The 18,010-nt window shown below is 49.7% G+C and overlaps 1 protein-coding gene across 4 annotated transcripts in view; it reads right to left on the minus strand.

The window, feature by feature from the left end:
• The window catches only part of LOC142587861 (uncharacterized), a 58,146-nt gene extending 44,301 nt beyond the window's left edge, over positions 1 to 13,845 (minus strand). Inside the window, exons 1-7 of one of the 4 annotated variants that reach the window (XM_075699179.1) lie at positions 12,778 to 13,844; positions 11,783 to 11,844; positions 8,058 to 8,231; positions 4,923 to 5,081; positions 2,193 to 2,387; positions 1,390 to 1,617; positions 37 to 143 (exon numbers count right to left, since the gene is read on the minus strand). In XM_075699179.1, coding sequence (XP_075555294.1) covers positions 37 to 143; positions 1,390 to 1,617; positions 2,193 to 2,387; positions 4,923 to 5,081; positions 8,058 to 8,231; positions 11,783 to 11,844; positions 12,778 to 12,833 — 981 coding nt within the window. In that variant the 5' untranslated portion in view covers positions 12,834 to 13,844. Of the gene's footprint in view, positions 1 to 36; positions 144 to 1,389; positions 1,618 to 2,192; positions 2,388 to 4,922; positions 5,082 to 8,057; positions 8,232 to 11,782; positions 11,845 to 12,777 lie in introns of all 4 variants that reach the window. The other 3 variants (XM_075699180.1, XM_075699178.1, XM_075699181.1) reach the window with 3 other exon arrangements.
• Between the last annotated feature and the right edge of the window lie 4,165 nt (positions 13,846 to 18,010).

Consider the following 18,010-nt stretch of genomic DNA (forward strand, 5'->3'; position numbering starts at 1 on the left):
TTGATGGTGTGAGTGAGGATGAAATACGTATCTCACCTGCCACGGGTGCGCTCCGATTTTGGCGTCGCTTCCCCGAACTATTTTAGAACCTTGGTCATTGACGACGTTGCCAGGCATTGCCAGCAGGGGCTTGCCGCACGCACCTGCAAGGCATCAATGACCGTCTGATGGCATAGTCACTCGTCGGGTCAGTATTGGCTTATCGTCCGCCTGTATTACGTACACTGCAGGACGAAGGCCTCTCCCGTCTGTCCCCAATTATAACTGCGCCTTAGACAAGTTGAAATCCTTCTACGCGTAAAGATTTGCTAATTCATCAGGCCATCTAGACATCTGACATCCTCGACTGCGCTTCCCTTCTCTTGGCACACGTTCTGTCATTCTAATAGACAACTGGCTGTTTGCCCTACGCATTACACGGTCTTCCCAACCTCATCTTTTTTCCTCTTAATGTCAACTAAAAGGTCGGCTATCCCCATTCGCTTTCCAATCTACACCGCTGTCTTCATGCCTCTTAATGTTACGCCTCTAGCGACCATCTGTCACTTCGTTGTCCCCGTCAGGAAGGGGGGGGGGGGGGGGCTCATTGCCCCCATGCTCGAACCGAAGCGGTTGTCCGACAGGGGCACCACCACTGGTGACTACGCAAACCTGTTTTCACTGTCGAATAAAGTCAGTCGACGCTCCGTTCTCAAGCTATCAAAACGTGTATTCCTTGCTTCCGCCAAACCGAGCTCCCAACACACCTATCATTTTTTTTTTCGTGCCATCTCTCGCTAGGGGGGGGGGGGGGGGTGCGGTCCTTATAATCTACATTACCTCTGGCCACATTTTGCCGTTATTTCGAGCAAGTTGCCGTTATTCAGGCGGAAGAGTATCGGCTATCCATAAAAGTCTGCAATTTTGTTTCTATATAAAACGGGCCTACAGACGTTACCGCTTTTCGAGCGAAGCTCGAGTTCTTGGCGCGCGAACTGCGGGTGCGCACTGCGTAGCTATACACACTTAACACTTCCTTTTGATCGTTTATGGCACGCTACAGTCCTCTTCGATGGTCGAAACGTAACGGCCTCTCTTCAAACACTCTGAAATTGTAGTGGTAACGACATGGAATATATTTCGCGTGTGTTTTCAGCACATATTGATGCCAAGCTCGGCGTCTCCTGGCGCGCCCCGGCGAAAACGCCTAGAGCTCGCCCCTTTCGAGCCAGGCGGCGACTGCGTTATAATAACGGCGAAAAATAAGTTACATGCGATTACATTGCAAAACAGACGCCACTTGTTGCACGTTCCTACCATGACGATCACGGCATTGTCACAGCACTGCGTAAAGCGGGCACGCCGCGGATTCGGGCCGGATGTATGTACGTTCAGTGTGGTTCTTCCGACCTTGGTCAAGGCCGGCTATCCGGTCCGAGGCGGAGCTGCCGCCATCGCTTTCGGCGGCCTCCGACGGTTGGGCCTCGTAGGTGACGTGGAAGCCCCGTCGCTCGACGTCCCGCCCGCAGCTGGCCCGAAATACCACGGTGGCCTTCCTGCCGGGCGTCAAGATCGTGTCGTTCACGCCGCCGCCTTCACCGGTGCCGTTTGGCGTCAGCACGGCCAGGTGTCGCCCGCCTGCAGTGCGTCACGAGCGTTGAGTATTCGCCGGGAAGGTATGTTTACGGATGGTGATGAACAAAAAAAAAATCAATGGGCAGATCGATCGAACGGAGTCGTTGTAGGCATAGGTAACGGTAATACATGCAGTACAATCCGATGAGCTCAAGCAGCTAGGCTAGGGGACTATTTGTCGAGAGCCCGTCTTCAGAGGAGATTCCATTAGAGATCGTCATCATCAGAGATGTAGAAATATGATGGAAAGGCGAGAATCTTCTAAGCGTTAGGTTTATTCCGTCACGTGACTTCCAGAAGGGAATCTTATTCTCCAAATACGAGTTACAGACTATAGTCAAACGCATTCTTAGGAAGGACAACCAAGAACCGAATCACACAGCTCGGTAATGTTTCATTATTACGAACTTAATGCAAGTGCTCTTTTAGAGAAATAATGCACGACAATCAATTGCGACTCCACAGACATTCTGCCCAAAGTGATCGAAAGCCGATAGAAACGCACCACAACGTCTGTAGGGATTTTACTGTGGCCCTTGCGAAGAAGTGGCGCAAAAGCACGCTTGTCCCATGCTCACCCAAGCCCTCTCCGTCGATGAACGTGATGGTGTTGTTGGCACGTGGACAGAGGTCGAAGTCCTCCAGTCGGAACCTGATCACGTTGCCGTACGGGACGGCCACCTTGACTTCGCAGTAGGCCTCGAGAGGGTAAATGCTGGGATGCATTGGACTCTTGATGACGCCCGAGAGTTCGTTGTCCTCGTAGTGGCAGGCTTCGAAAAGGTAGAAAGTAGGGGTGCGAGAACATTAGAGATTTCCAGTGCTAATGGACTAGTCTGTTATTTTAGTTGTGGTCGACTCGCGAATTCACTGTCCGAAATGTGATTCAATTTCATTCATATGTACCCTAAAGCCACAGAGGCATTGACAAGTTTTCAATAGCTCGGAAAATTAACGATACCGTAAAGAGGTATTCATTTCTTTCGCTTATGTCAAGGACGACAACGCTTGCTCGAGTCTCAAATGAGAGAGAACGTTGCCGCTGAGGGCTGTTGCGAATTGCGAATAACTTTTCTCCGTGAGAGCTACAGCTGCTTGGCAGAGGGCACCAGTTTCTGGGCGAATGCATGGGACAGATGACGACTCGTGCTCAATAATTTTTCAGTCACTCTATGATATGCACCCCGGTGCGATCTCGAACCAATAAACTCTCTCTCTCTCTCTCTCTCTCTCATTATGAATGTTCTCTCTCTCTCATTATGAATGTTTCAGTTCTGGAAACCTCATAAGCGAATTTGTTGCCTCGAGTTGGGCAAAGAGACCTGGTATGTGACCATTCTCCACCATGTTTCCATCCCTTTCAAAAAATATTATGCCCTGTTGTAATTTCACACTTCTCTCCTTTATGGAACTCAACACTATGTGCATGTGGTGACGTACGTATTATTCCTTTTTTTTGTTACCGTCATTCTTATTGTGGGGCAGATAACTGGGGGATGTGCGAATATTCGAAATTTTTTGGATAACGAACCGAATAGTGTCGATTCGGTCTTCGAATCGAAGTACTATTCCTAAATGTGAATATTTTTCGAATGCCTTTCGAATATTTCGTAATGTCAGCTGCGCCCAAATAAACATAAAATCTGAGCGAAAGTACGGTAAACTTTCTTCCCCGAGGGCATAGTATTGAAATGAAACATGAGAACTTGCGTAGTGATGCAGGCTTGGTGGCTCAGGTACAGCGATCATTCACGCGCTCTGAAGGGTCCTGTGCTTGCCAAGGGACTTGTTTGCTCCTAATGCTTCATTTCTGCTTTTAATAAGCAACGCTTCATAACGTTCAATGTAACGACTGAAACTTGCTAACTTTAAGATTACTAGGATATGAACATCGTACATTCTTTTATAGTAATTGTGATAATGGCTATTCAATATTCCGTTCGTATTCGATTCAGTCTCAAAAATCACTATTTGCCCACCCTTACAGATAACTGAAATGAGTTGCATCTCATTTACAAGCTTCTCTCCTGACCGGGCGTCCATTTGCACACAACATTACATGCATCATGTGCCTGTAAATAAACCATGTAATTTAAGTCACCCGCCGTGGTTGCTCAGTGGCTATGGTGTTGGGCTGCTGAGCACGAGGTCGCGGGATCGAATCCCGGCCACGGCGGCCGCATTTCGATGGGGGCGAAATGCGAAAACACCCGTGTGCTTAGATTTAGGTGCACGTTAAAGAACCCCAGGTGGTCAAAATTTCCGGAGTCCTCCACTACGGCGTGCCTCATAATCAGAAAGTGGTTTTGGCACGTAAAACCCCAAATATTATTAATTTAAGTCAATAACTAAACCTATTTTCTTTAACGAAGAAGAACCTAATTAACATTGTTATTTCACTGTGTCTGAACATAAAATATTCGATATTCGATTGAATATTTTGGAGCTTATTTTTTCTCAAATATTTCCCCACGATCTCATTGGAAAATTTCACTACTCGGACACCCCTAGCATAAAAACAAACATCAGACATACGGCCACCGTTAGCGTTAAGTACAAGGGTTAACTATTGCATGTTAAGAGACACATCGTATAAAGGCCAGTAAAGTTAACATTTTCGATAATTCGGTGCCTCGAAAAACAATATCCGTTGGCTGTACCTCTGGGTGCATCAACTGCTCAGATTTGCGACGTGAGGCCCCAAGTATAACTATCATTCAATAACTCATCACTGCTTTTCAGAGACAGACAGACATCCTCTGAGCGGAGAATTTGGAGGACGCTTAAGCTTCGCCTTTAAGAGCCGAACGCGACAGCATTCAAAGATCCTTGACCGCTTCTCACGCTTCCCGTCAACCGCATCTTATGTAACCGTAATGTTTTCCGGGAAACGCTGGTGGCGAACGCTATGCACGAAGTCGAGCTTTCTGGTAGAAACGTGGCCTCTTGCGTGGGCCGATCTTCTCTCATTGTCCCGCACTTTAACATTTAAGTCTGAGAAGATTTAACATAAAAGGCACCTGCTGTCGAGGTCTTGTTCGGTGACATTTGTTTGTGGGCTGTCATCCTCGAAATTTCGACGAATGACTTTGTAAAGAATGTAAGACAAGACGTGAGAAACGTTAGTGATGGAACTTCAACTGCCGCGTATAGATGTACGCCAAGGTTCGCTCACGGAACGCCAACGACGTCGCCGGACGCCGACACCGGATTTTCCGCGACGCGGGGTCCTTTAAACGCCATCGCGTTAACACGCCGTACAAACATACGCATGTGCGGCCACTCTCGGAAGACAAACAACAACGCACCTCCCACTTTCCTGTCATGCGGCGCAACTCCCAAGCAGGTGATGTAGGTGACGGTCATATGGAAAGGGCGGGTCACGTAGACGACGCTGCTGGACGATTGCACCAACACCGTCCCGTTGGGCCGCACCTTGGAGGTCTTGAGCAAAACGCGTTCAGTGCCTGTTTCGATGACATGCGACACTCGTGCGAAGGGCAAAGTTCGTAGGAAGTTCAAACGATGGTAGAGCTTCTAACGATTACTTGAAAACTGACGCTGACGTATTAGTAGTAATAGTATTAGTGGTTCTAGTAGTAGAAGTAGTATAGTAGTAGCAATGTAATGTTCTTTGGTCTCTTTTTCAAATTTTTTCGACATTGCAGGGTAGTGTACAAATGATGTCCGAGAAGATGATACTTCAATGGAACTCCTTCTTATTCAATACAAGCAACGTGCGACATCATTAGCGTACAAGCAGTTGCAGTTACAATTATGCTTACAGGAGCAATAGGTAACAGATAAGTGTAGCGGGAATAGCTTACAGGGAATAGCAATGCATTAAAATGTACGAACTCTATTATTATATTTATGTGGAAAGAGAATGCCCTGGGAGGAGGACTAAACATTATTTTAGGACGGCAGGTTTGAGCCTCCCTACCTAGATGACGGCCTCGAAACCTTGGGCCCTGGCGGCATCTTCGGCCTGCTGGCGTGCCTTAAGTTGGTCTTCCGGTGCACAGTTGAGCAACGCGGTCTCCCACTGCTTTCAGGTCTTGTGTATTTTATTCTGCGTGGGTGTCCGAGGACAAGTCCAAACCGTACGTTGTAGGTCGGCCTTTTCTTGACAGAACCTACGTCTGTCCGTGTAAAGGTCCGGGTAGTAGCGGTGGTAGGCCACCGGGTTCGGATATGTACCTGTTTGTAAGAGGCGCCATGCCGTCGATTGCCGTCTGCTCAGCGAGGAGTGTGCCGGGCGGAAATGGGCCCTTCCCAATTTATAGTGTTCGGTGATCTCGTTAAAGTTGGTCTTGCGGTCGCTCCCCCTTCCCAGTATTTGCATGTCGCCCGCTTGGTCCGTCAGTTCTCGAGCCAGGTTGTGCGCTATTTCGTTCCCGGGAAGGGAGGAGTGCGCGGGTGCCCATATAATGTGAATGTCTCGATCTTCACGAAAGTTGATTAATATGCTCAGCGCTTCCGGCGAGACTATTCTTTGGCACAGTTCTTGACGGCTATCTTGGAGTCGCTGACTACGATGTTAGCCTCCGTGCAGGCTATTGGCAGTGCTAAGGCAGCCTCCTACGCCACCTCCGCTGTGCCTGTTTTTACAGTGCCACTAACCCTGGAGTCACCCTCTAGACTCGTAGCAACGATCGACATACTCTGTATATTTGCATACTCCACCGCGTCCACATAGACCACGTTTATGGCACTAAGGAATATTTTGTGGAGAGCTCTCGCTCTTGCGATTCTTCTATCTTCGTGAAACTCCGAGTGCATGTTTCTGGGGATCGGGGGTATTGAGAGATGTACCCTTACTTTCCTTGGGATGTCTCTCCGCAGTCCGTGCTGTGCTTCGTAGGTTATTCCGATGTCGTCTAAGATGGGTCAAGTCTTTTTTGAAGAGCCCTGACATGTTCGAGCGAGAAGAAGAAGAACTGAGGGGCCCGATTTCGGTTAGGCGCAACCATATGAAGCCGACAGATAATAAAGCCAAGAAAATCATAGGGGAAGTTATTTGTAGTTTTCAATCGAAGAGTAAAAATGATAAGCTACAGGGAAATGACAGTGGACGAAAAAAAGAAATAAAACTTGCCGTCGGTGTGCGCCGAACCCACACCGTCCGCATTACTCGTGCGTTGCACTACCAGTTGAGCTACGGTGGCGACCACGCTCTTGCGTATTTATGTGCACAAGAACTCTGGGAGTGTTAGCCAGCGCCACTCGAGGCCCTGGCGGCGGTCATGTTCGGGACGCATCCGGCGAGTGACACTGCACTGTGATGGTTAGGGTCGAGCATGAAATAGATGGGGGCTGGCCCATGCCGTCGTTCAACTTATCCACGCTTAGGACGTTGTTGAAGGGAGAGACTTGTTCTCATCGAGAACGAGGAATATGGGATTCATTTACAGTATTTACATGAGAACGTTACAGTTCATCAGTCTAACATGACTGAAAGAGGAATGCACGCTGAGGAGCCGCCAACGGCTCTTTAAATACACTCTGTCCTCCCTAGATCCCTAGGTGAGGGAAAACGGCCGCTCAACCGTCGACCGATTCGGAGCGTCCGAAGTCATCGTAGCCGACCCGCCTTTGAGGGGAAGGGTTTACACACTCACTTCCGCACAGGTTTCACTAACCACACGGAGGTGAGAGGGTCTTCGCAGACACGGGTCTTGCCCCGACCAGGCGCCTCTTCATCCCAGTGTTGATCCTGCAGACGGTGGCCATTGACCCTGCAGAGTGTCCATTGACTGACCACTTTTAAGCTGCGTGAGACGGCCGCAAAACATCTTCTCCCAAGAGTTCCACCGCTTCCAACACGCCGTGACGGTGACGGCGAATCCACTAACAATACATGGTCTGCCGACCGCGTCTATTCATGGCGGCGCCGGGGGGGTGTTGACGCGGCACATCGTCGTCCCTACAAATCGAGTCGCCGCTGCAGGTGGGGAAGGGTTCCAAGGTCGCTTCTGGGATGCTCGCCGCCTCCGCAGCTGCAGCTGGCTGGGAAAATTTTGTAGGTCGGTAGCCTTGCAGGCCGTTCGTAACAGCACCTGTACCTGTCGTTGATGTCTCTACTAGACTTATAGTCCAGGCAGTTTAATAAGCACACACACACACATACACACACCCCTTGCAAAGAGCATGAAATGCACGTCCTGCTGTATTAGGGTGATTGCCATTGAAACGTGACCATTCGCGAGGAGGCGTGCGATTACGCTGTCAAGGAAAACAAGTCGAGAAATAACTCATTTAGAGATTAGACTTATATGCAGGGAAAAAAATGTATAATGCACCTGTGAGACAAAATAATGCTAGCCTAAACTAGTTAACGGTTCAAGAGCAGCGTCTCAGGGTGCGGGATGCAAGTGATCAATAAGCGCTGACGCGGCTTCCGTGTTCGGGAACGGAGCGAAAGATGGCGCGCAAATACGAACCGTTCTTGGGCAGACGTTCCTTGACGATGAGAACGGAATTGTCGGCGGCGACGTACTTCAGCTGGCGGTCGTCGTACTTTGCGTACACGCTGAACACCGAGTGCCGGTCGGTGTAAATCCACGACGGGGACGAGTACAACTCCTGCGGTACTTCGCTGGCCGCCGGTGTGCATGCTGTTCGACATGCAAGGATCACGTGAAGGGTTCTCAGTATAAGTTCAGTTCATTTCGATTTAATACATTCAAAGTACACTAAAGAGACAAAAAAATGTATAGAATCGCCCTTCTACAATATCAAATCACACTTGTGCAATTCCGAAAGCTTTCTTCTTAACGCGAGAAGAAGCTTGGTAAGCGGGAAAAGGTGCAAGGAGGAAAGAAGGATGGCAATGCCACGGCCTTGATCTTCCCGGACCATCTCAGTGTGACGTCACAGAGTTTCGTGGCATGCGCTAGGGCCTAGTTAAATACTTATATGTTAAACTAGACTACATTATGTTCTAAAGAAACCAGAGATGAAACATCGCAAATTGCGGGAGCTTTTACTGAGCGCCAACGCCCGGTCGAATACGAAATAATAAAAAAAGGACACTTTGAAGTTCGTGACTTCACATTAGCGTACCGGCGTGTGGTTTTGGTGCGAAATGCAAAAATCCATCTTCGATCTTCCTTTTCAATTCTAACAACCAACCGTTTGTCGCGAAATTAACAAAACTCTGTTACAAAGAATATCAATATCAATTGATTTGGGGTTTCGCTTTAGTGGCCCCTTTAGAAGGCCCCTAACCAGGCTTGGGTATTGCAATAGACAAGCAACGGTGCCTAGATTCCAGTGGTGGCGCCTGCAATTTCTAGCGCAAAGTTTCGAATAGCTGCACGACACGAAAACGGTTGAAATTTCGAACAAAAGATTACGGGCCCTCCCTCTCGAGGGAGCTGCCCTTCCGGCCAAAGCATCAAGGTCACACGCACAAACGTCTCCACGTAAGACGCACTGCCTACAAAGTCACCGATTGTGTCACGTGACTTCGCCAAATCATCCTATGCAGAACGCCTAATACTACCGCCACTCGAACTGCGGCGCGCGTCAGTAGAGGAAGATTTAAAGAAAGAGAGGGAGGCAGGGATTATGACGCAAACGAGACGCCATCCCTAAGCTATACGGTATAGGAGAAGGCAGAATAGGCTCGCGGACGCTAGTCCTGGCGAAACGTGACCGAGCTGGCAGTGAAGCTCGCCTCCTGGCAACAAGGCAACGCGACAGTTCGATTTCTTCCATCTACTTTAATAATGAGCCAATTAAAAAAAAAAAACAATTGTTGCGGTGAAAGGCACCCTGGACCGCGCCCTACAGCGTTCGGTGTATAGCTAAAATTTGGTGACAGGTCTTCCTCTGAAAGGACATGAAAGAGAAAGAATGAATCAGTTTCGGCTAATAAAGTTCTTTCGAAACTCTATTTTCGTTAGCTTCGCGAGAAATGTTTGATTACTAGAAGATAATGTGGACTTCGAAATTAGGTAACTTTCACACTGTATAGCCCTCGGCTCCCTTACGTCATTATGACGTCAAGTTTTTTTAAAGTATGTTGCCGCATTTCGGCCGTTATGGCCCAGTAAGGCATTCTTAAAAATCGCCGCGTTCAACTCTTTGGTTCTTTTACGATATAATGTGGTAGGCAACGTAGCCATCTTTACCGAGAAATAGTTAACTAGGCATGGGCAAGCGTTATCAAAATCATTCACAACACGACGGGTTGGTACAAGAACTGCAAGGCGGCGCTGCTACCCACCTTTCGTTTTTGCATGTTTTCCGGCTTACCAAGCGTCTTCTCACGGTTATAGGTTATAGCGGCGTACTTTTGTCAATTTAGAACGTTAGTTTCGGCAATCCCACGAGTGATTGACAGTATGTGAAAATAAATAGTGTCCCTTGAAAGAATCCAGCAGTGATAACACAAAAGGGGTGCGTTACATGAAAAAAAGAGAGATATATATATATGCATATTTAAACGACACAACAAGAAAAGCTATACGGTAACACAACCACCGCCTTTTTTCCTGTTTCTTTACGCAAAATTGCGTCATTTCGGTCGCAAGTGAACGATAAAAGAAAATTTGAAGCAACTGTACAGATTCTTCATGACGACCAAAAATAAAAAAGATGACAAAGCAAGAAGGGATCTGCCCGTAAACCTTAAGACGAATCTCGTGTATTAACAGCTGGCTGTTCACGTGCAGTGTAAAGCAGGAGACACGCGGTACGATTCAGCACAAGGAGGTTAAAGAAAGACTGCAGTTTCTTTGTTCTTTTCTTTTTTTTCCTTGAACCTCCTTGATTCACGATGCACGCGGCGCCACTGCACGTGCATCCGAGCGAGCGAACGGCGCGTGTGCGCTCCACCCACATCCGGCGCCTGCAGCTCGTGTATGTATACAGGCTCGGGAGATTCGACATTCCTCGTCGAGAAAGCCCAAGATAAAGAACTTTGAGCAACGCTGCTTCTCCTTACCCGAACACTGTCGATAAGAAGTACGCCTAGAACGGCAAAAGAAAGCTAAGCTAGTTGGTAAGTATTCATTGTGCAAAAAGGAAGTGAGGCGTGTCCTTGACTCGTGTCCTTGAATCCTTGACTCTTGTGTCCTGTCTGCACGCCTCACTTCTTTTTTTTGCGTGAAGAAGTACGCCTTTGCGAGCGCTACGCGATGGCACGTCGTCGCGGCCGACGGCGCTTGCAATCCAGTCCGAGCTCGTCGAAGAGCGTTTTTTTTTTTGTTTTTTTCCCCGGCACGATTGATGCACTGTATACGCTTACGTCGCCCGCAATTTAAACACGATTGGTTTACTCGACGCCGTCGGTGCGAAGGGCAAACGTTGCCAGCCAAGCGAGCAGCCTCGCTCGGGCGGTCATATACCTGTGAAGTGCACTCGCGTGACGGATCCCGATCTCGCCTGTAGCTTGTAGCACTATAGTGAGTACTGGGCGATACTTTGTAGAACGCGGACAAGCTCGAGGTAACTTTACTGAATTGATCAATATAACCCGATGGCAACTCTCCATGGCAGCAGAGCGAGATTATGCGCGCCCGCAAGTGCGGAGCTTCTGCTCTTGCGTTGTCACCACGACAAATATGTACTGCCGATGTTTCGCTGCCGGTTCACAGGTCCATGAAAACCGAGACAGTGGCTTGCGGGTTAGTTGGTACGTGGTTATTCTAGGACAATGCCAGCAAACTTGGAAATGGGGGAGGGGGAAATCGAGAGGCAGACAAAAACAAAGCGACAGGAAGGTAACCGACCGCCTTCCTGCCGTTTCGTCTGCTGTGTGCCTCTCGATTTTCTCCATTTCCAAGTTTTCTGGCATTATCCCGCCAATAAAACCATACGTGCGCACCAGAAAGCCGAAACTAGGTACAGAAAGTAACGGAAATACTTTTCCTGAACAAGCTTTTTGTTTGTTATGAAATAAATTTTCAACAAATGAAAAATATAGTAATCAGTACAATTTGTTTTGCCTTACGTAACTTCGGCTTGCTTACATTCGCGGACTACGTTCAGATGCGCAGTAAAGAAATGTGTGCTTCGGCTCGGTAGCTTTGGCTGCGTTGCCACAGAAAGTTGTCGCCGGCTGTGTTTCCTGTCAGAAGCGAATTGTGGCCCGCGTTAATCCGGTAGTTTGCATAAACTGCGGTCACCAAAGTGTTTGGCACGAGTGCGCCTCACTTACCTGCAAACCGCTTCTGACGCCGATTACCGCCGTGCTGGGCAGAGGACGACGCGCCTTGACTGCTGAGAAGGAAAAAAAAAAATAGGAAGCCGAGAAAAGATATGTATCGTAAGCGAACACGTAGATGGCAAAGTTTTGCTTGATCCATAACTTCTGCAGAAAATGAGCGGTCATATCTAGGCGGCCCCAGGCCCGGGCCTCCCAATCGCCGGATTCCAAATAAAGTTATCACACACACACACACACACTATCCAGGAAACAGACAGTGGAACCCGGAAAGCATACAGGAAATGAACCGTATTCTTTAATTGAAATATGGAAAAATTGGCGCAGTTTCTTTCGACGGGCGAAACATTTGACAATGATAGCCGCACGGGTTCTCATGTTGTGCTAAGCCTTACCCCCTCCCCCCTCGCGCAACAGCGGATTACACAGCGTCCAAGATCCGCCCAAGCTTGGTTACACTATCTTCGGTATTTACGTTTACATTGCCTCAGGGATCGGCCAGTTTTACTCGGAAATAGACCGACCGAACAGACGCGTCATGCCACGGGATGAAAAAAAAAAAACGAAGATTCACTTTAATAAAGGAATTACGCGCACAAAAGAACAACGACAATTCGCTCCAAAGAGATACTTGTTTTAATAAATGTGCTTATGTATTGCTTTTCTCTTTCATTTCATAGTTTAGTTGAGAAGAAAGCCGGTCAACATATGAAGGGGTAGATGGTAGCATCGTTCGGGTCGCCACAAGGAGCCGCTGCCCACAGTTGCATGTCCTCTCTCACAACGACGAGGACCACACCAACAAAGAGGGAAAGGACGCGATGCCGCGTCCACGTTTAGTACCGTACAATCATTCAATTCCAGCCTGCTCTCTCAAATTGCGAGGCAGTCGAGTGTGCCACTGTTATTGCATTCGATGCCCGCGTACACATTTTATTCCCCCCCCCCCTCCAAAGAAAAGAAAATGAAAAAAAAATCAGTGTACTCACATCAGAAGATTCGTAATCCACGCCGCGGTCAGCAACACTCGCCAGGTGAAGGTCATTGCGAACAGCTGCAATGCGTGCTCGCACACAGAAGCACGGACTGTCTGCGATCACGATGGATCAGCCGCACCGAGGCACCAGACACACAGGACCTTATTTGCGTGCTTCGGTGTCGAGGCAAACCCACGAGCCCAGCGAACATCAGCAAACGCACACGCGCTGTGTTCGTTTGCGTATAGCTGGAGCTTCCGAGGTTATTCACCCCGAGGCAGGGCCTTTCATCCTGTAAATCCTGTAAGGTGACCCCACGTGCGCTGCGGGCACGGACGAAACAACAAACAAACAGAGCGTTGGCAATATCCGCAGCGACGCTTGAAGAACCCGCCGGAAAGCAGTACCAATTGTTACTTCGATGACGAGCGACGAAGACGTTCGACCCCGTCGTAACAAGCGTTCAATCACAACAGCAGTGCCAGTGTAGTTCCTGGCGCAACATTTTACATGCCCCGTCCATCGAAAGCTTCAAGCTGCACCGAGCATGGAGAGGTGAAGTTAATTTCACTTAAGGTAGACCTGTTACGAATCGAAATGCTAGATTATCCATCTACGGTTGACAAAAAAAAATGTTCTGAGACGCAATACTCGTAGTGTAACTAACATCACTAATCAGCAAACATGCGCGCGTTGTCGATCAGCAGATGTTTCTTCGTGAGCACATGTTACTCGAGTACTGTTACCGCACGATGCGACCCGGAGACACTACCTGGCATGGACGTTCTCGTGGACATAGAACCACACGTGGTGATCGTGTCTCCAAGCCTCAGTATCAGTCGCACAATGCCTCGGAGGAAGGTACGCACATTCACAACACAACCACTGACATCGCCATTGCAGGGACTCTTGCGTTGTTAAAGTAAATCCCGACGAGCATGCTGCCTGCTCGGACAAGAAGGCGGAAAGATGCGTGTCGAAGCGCCCGATAATCGGCCGTCGTGTTTTTGATTGCGTTCTGGCGCGAAACGCCGACGGGGGGTCCGACTGTTTTCTCCTTGAGTTGTCGCGACTCTCGGCAGAGGCGTCGTCCTTGCTAAACCAGTTTCCCTATGTGCGTCCGATAGTTCAGCGTCGGCGCGTGGCCGCTGTGAAGTCACAGCGCGAGATGGCGAAAAGACGATAAAAAAATAACGTGATTTAGCGCTCGCGCAGCTGATGACATACCGTGTCTCGTCGGAATGCTTTGCGTTATGCCGGATTGTCAATACAGTCGCTACCACCACCACGAGGAAGCTTCGAACAGGTGAATCTTCCTGCGGTGCACCGAAGAGAGGGGAGGGGCCGCGACCCCTCCCCCTCTCCCTCAGAGGTCAGCTGACTGTACCTCCCCGCCTGCCTCGTACTTGTCGCACGGCGCACTTTCGATCGAATTTCTCCATCGCGATCGGCTTATTTTGCTCAATCTGAGCAAGAGAGCCAATCGAGGCCGAGAATTTCTATCCAGATCGCGATCGGCAGCCATTGAAAGGGGCCGTGTGACACCGGCATATGGTTGTCTTATCGTGATGAGCACGCAGAAACGTGCGCGTATAAATACCTCTTCAAACCATAATATAATTTTTTCGACAGAATTACAGTAGAGTTCAGGTGATCCTGTACTTTTCGGAAATTGCATTTTTAAGGAGGAACTCCGCTCAAACTCCCCTCCCGGCAGGTCAACTGTAGCACAGCGGTACCCATACGACAAGCGCTGGAAGCGATTTTATTACGAGTAGTGCCTTTTCAGGGAAAGTATTGAACAGCCAGGAACCCGACCGCCTCAATCGAGCGTCAGACACCGAGAGCGCGAGCCCCTCTTCGTCGGCGGGCCGATGACGATAGTGCGTCCATAGGGCGCGCCAGTCTTCTACGCTGTAACTGCCCCCTGGAGTAGAAGGAGTCATCCTGGCGACTCAAGGAGAAGCGAGGACAAGGGGGTCGCAATAGGGTTTAAGCCTCTGGACGTGCACTGTCTCGCGTCCGCGACGCCTCAATTCAGTAGACGGCGTTAGCGGCTCGATGACGTAGTTGACTGGCGTCGTCTGTTGGACGACGCGGTAGGGACCGTGGTATTGAGCGAGAAGTTTAGAAGATAGACCAGGGGTGCTTGAAGGTATCCAAAGCCAGACTAGTGAGTCCGGCTGGTAGGTGCAGGGAGGTCGGTCATCATCGCGGCGGAATTTTCGGAAACTCTGCTCTTCCGCCGTGAACGAACGGGCCAGCTGACGGCATTCCTCGGCATACTTGGAGGCTTCAGACAGACGCGTGCCCTCTGATGGGTCAGGCCGGTAGGGGAGAATGGTGTCGAGCGTACAGGTAGGTTCACGGCCATAGACGAGGAAGAATGGTGAAAATCCCGTTGTGGCCGGTGAAGCGGTGTTATAGGCGTACGTAACATATGGCAAAACAAGATACCAGTTGGTATGATCCGATGTAATGTACATGGATAGCATGTCGCCCAAAGTACGATTGAACCGTTCTGTTAAGCCGTTCGTTTGCGGATGACAAGCTGTAGTGGTGCGATGGACGGTATGGCACGCGGTCAGAATGGCGTTAAGAACTTCGGAAAGAAACGCACGCCCTCTGTCACTCAGAAGTTCCCTCGGTACCCCATGACGCAGTATGAAGTGATGCAGGAGGAAGGACGCAATGTCGCGGCCTGTCGCTGTTTGCAGCGCCGCAGTTTCTGCATAGCTGGTGAGGCGGTCGACAGCGACAATAATCCAGCGATTGCCAGCTCATGTGCAGGGAAGAGGACCGTATAGAGATCGATGCCGACGCGGTCGAATGGTCGGGACGGACAAGGAATTGGCTGTAAAGGACCAGAAGGACGAGGGGCAGGAAGCTTCCGTCGTTGGCACGCTGTGCACGGGTGAATGTACTCTCGCACAAAATTATACATGCCACGCCAATAAAAGCGGGAACGAAGCCTGGCGTAAGTCTTGAAGAGGCAGGCATGGGCGCATTGCGGGTGTGAATGGAGAGCGGAGCATACATCTGTGCGCATATGGCGGGGGACGACTAATAACCATTTGCGGCCATCGGAAGCGTAATTTCTACGATAGAGAACACCATCCCGTAGCTCAAAATGAGAAGCTTGGTGGCGGATAGCGCGTGAAGGGCGTGTTGTTGAAGTATCAGAAACGCAATCCATAAGTGCCGCGATCCAGGGATCTTTGCGCTGCTCCACAGCCATGTTGACGTGCACAGGCGACGAAAACGCCGATTCGATGACTGAAATGCAAGTCATGTCACTTGGTGTGGGCGACCGAGAGAGGGCATCCGCGTCGGTGTTTGCGGCCAGACCGGTAAATGGCGCGTATGTCGAAGTCTTGTAACCGTAGAGCCCATCGCGCAAGGCGGCCAGACAGATCTTTTAAAGTCGATAACCAACATAGAGCATGGTGATCTGTAACGACGTCGAAGGGGCGGCAGTACAGGTAGGGTCGGAATTTTCCAAGGGCCCAGATGATAGCCAGGCACTCCTTTTCGGTGACGGAGTAGTTGGACTCCGCTTTCGTTAGTGTTCGGCTTGCGTAGGCTACTACTATTCATCATGCCCACTTTTTCACTGTGCAAGCACGGCACCAAGTCCTACGCCGCTGGCGTCGGTGTGGACTTCCGTGGGGGCCGTGGGGTCGAAATGGCGCAGTACGGGAGGCCAAGTGAGCAAACGCCGCATTGTTTCAAAAGCATCGTCGCAAGGTGGCCTAAGTAGAAAGTCGTGTGTCGCCGCGAAGCCGCTGAGTCAAGGGAGCAATGATAGAAGTGAAATTCCGGATAAAATGACAAAAGTAGGAGCAGAGCCCGATAAAGCTCCGAAGTTCTTTCAGGGACGTGGGTTTCGGGAATTCGGCGACGGCGCGAAGTTTGGAAGGATCAGGTAGTATGCCATCTTTCGATACGACGTGTCCAAGTATTGCAAGCTGCTTGGCTCTAAAGCGACATTTCTTCAAGTTGAGCTGGAGGCCTGCCTCGGTGATGCACTGCAGGACTTGTACGAGACAGTACAGATGTGTGGGAAAATCTGGAAAAAAGACGACGAAATCGTCAAGGTAGCATAGGCATGTCTTCCACTTTAGCACACGAAGGAGATTGTCCGTCATTCGTTCGAATGTAGCAGGGGCGTTGCAAAGCCCAAACGGCATAACGTTGAATTCATATAGGCCGTCTGGAGTCACAAAGGCTGTCTTCGGGCGATCGGCAGGATTCATAGGCCCTTGTCAATAGCCTGAGCGTAAATTGAGCGAAGAAAAATACTCTGCGCCTTGCAAACAATCCAGAGCATCGTCGCGCGGTAGAGGGTAGACGTCTCTGCGAGTTATGTTATTAAGACGGCGGTAGTCGACGCAAAATCTTATTGAGCCATCTTTTTTTCTTAACCTGGACTACAGGTGACGCCCAGGGACTATTAGAGGGTTGAACCACCCCACGCTCAAGCATTTCGCTTACTTGACTTTCAATAACACGGCGCTCCGCGGGTGATACACGATAAGGCCTCTGGCGCAGTGGTGCGTGGGTGCCGGTGTCGATCTCGTGACGAACAGTCGATGTGCGGCCTAGTGGTGCTCGTTGACAGTCGAACGTAGATTGGTATTTCTGCAGAAGGCTGAGAAGTTGCGAACGCTGCTTAGGGCTCAGGAGGGCATCTACTGAGCTATGGAAGACGTCTTGCGTAGGTTGGGGACAAGGTAAGCTATATAAGTCAACGAGTTCACGTCTGAACAGGTGTCGTCAAGAGGTGCGTCAAAGATGGTCACTGAGTCGGCAGGCTGAAGACGTCCAATGCACTCGCCACGACGTAAGACGATGGGCGTGGCCTTATTGTTGGAAACTAGCAATCGCGTGCAGCCACCGCTGACAGTTAGGACAGCGAAGGGAAGGGAACACTGTCGGCGAACAAAATGTCCGATGGGACAAACAGGGCAGTGGTGTTAGTGAGTAGAGTAGAGTAAGTAGAGCAGGCATTCGCAATCACAGAAGAGTGCGGAGGGATCGTGGTGTCTTCTGTAACGGCCAGTTTGTCACCAAAATCGTCAAAGTCATGTAAACGGGTATCGGGAAGCGGAGAAAATGCAACTTCGGCGCGAGAACAATCAATGATGGCCTGAGGATCGGAAAGGAAGTCCCACCCCAAGATGACGTCGTATGAACAGGATGAGAGGACGACGAACTCGACTGTATACGTGTATCCTTGAATGAC

The sequence above is a fragment of the Dermacentor variabilis genome, chromosome 7 (assembly GCF_050947875.1).
Source record: "Dermacentor variabilis isolate Ectoservices chromosome 7, ASM5094787v1, whole genome shotgun sequence".
Taxonomy (NCBI): Eukaryota; Metazoa; Arthropoda; class Arachnida; order Ixodida; family Ixodidae; genus Dermacentor; species Dermacentor variabilis.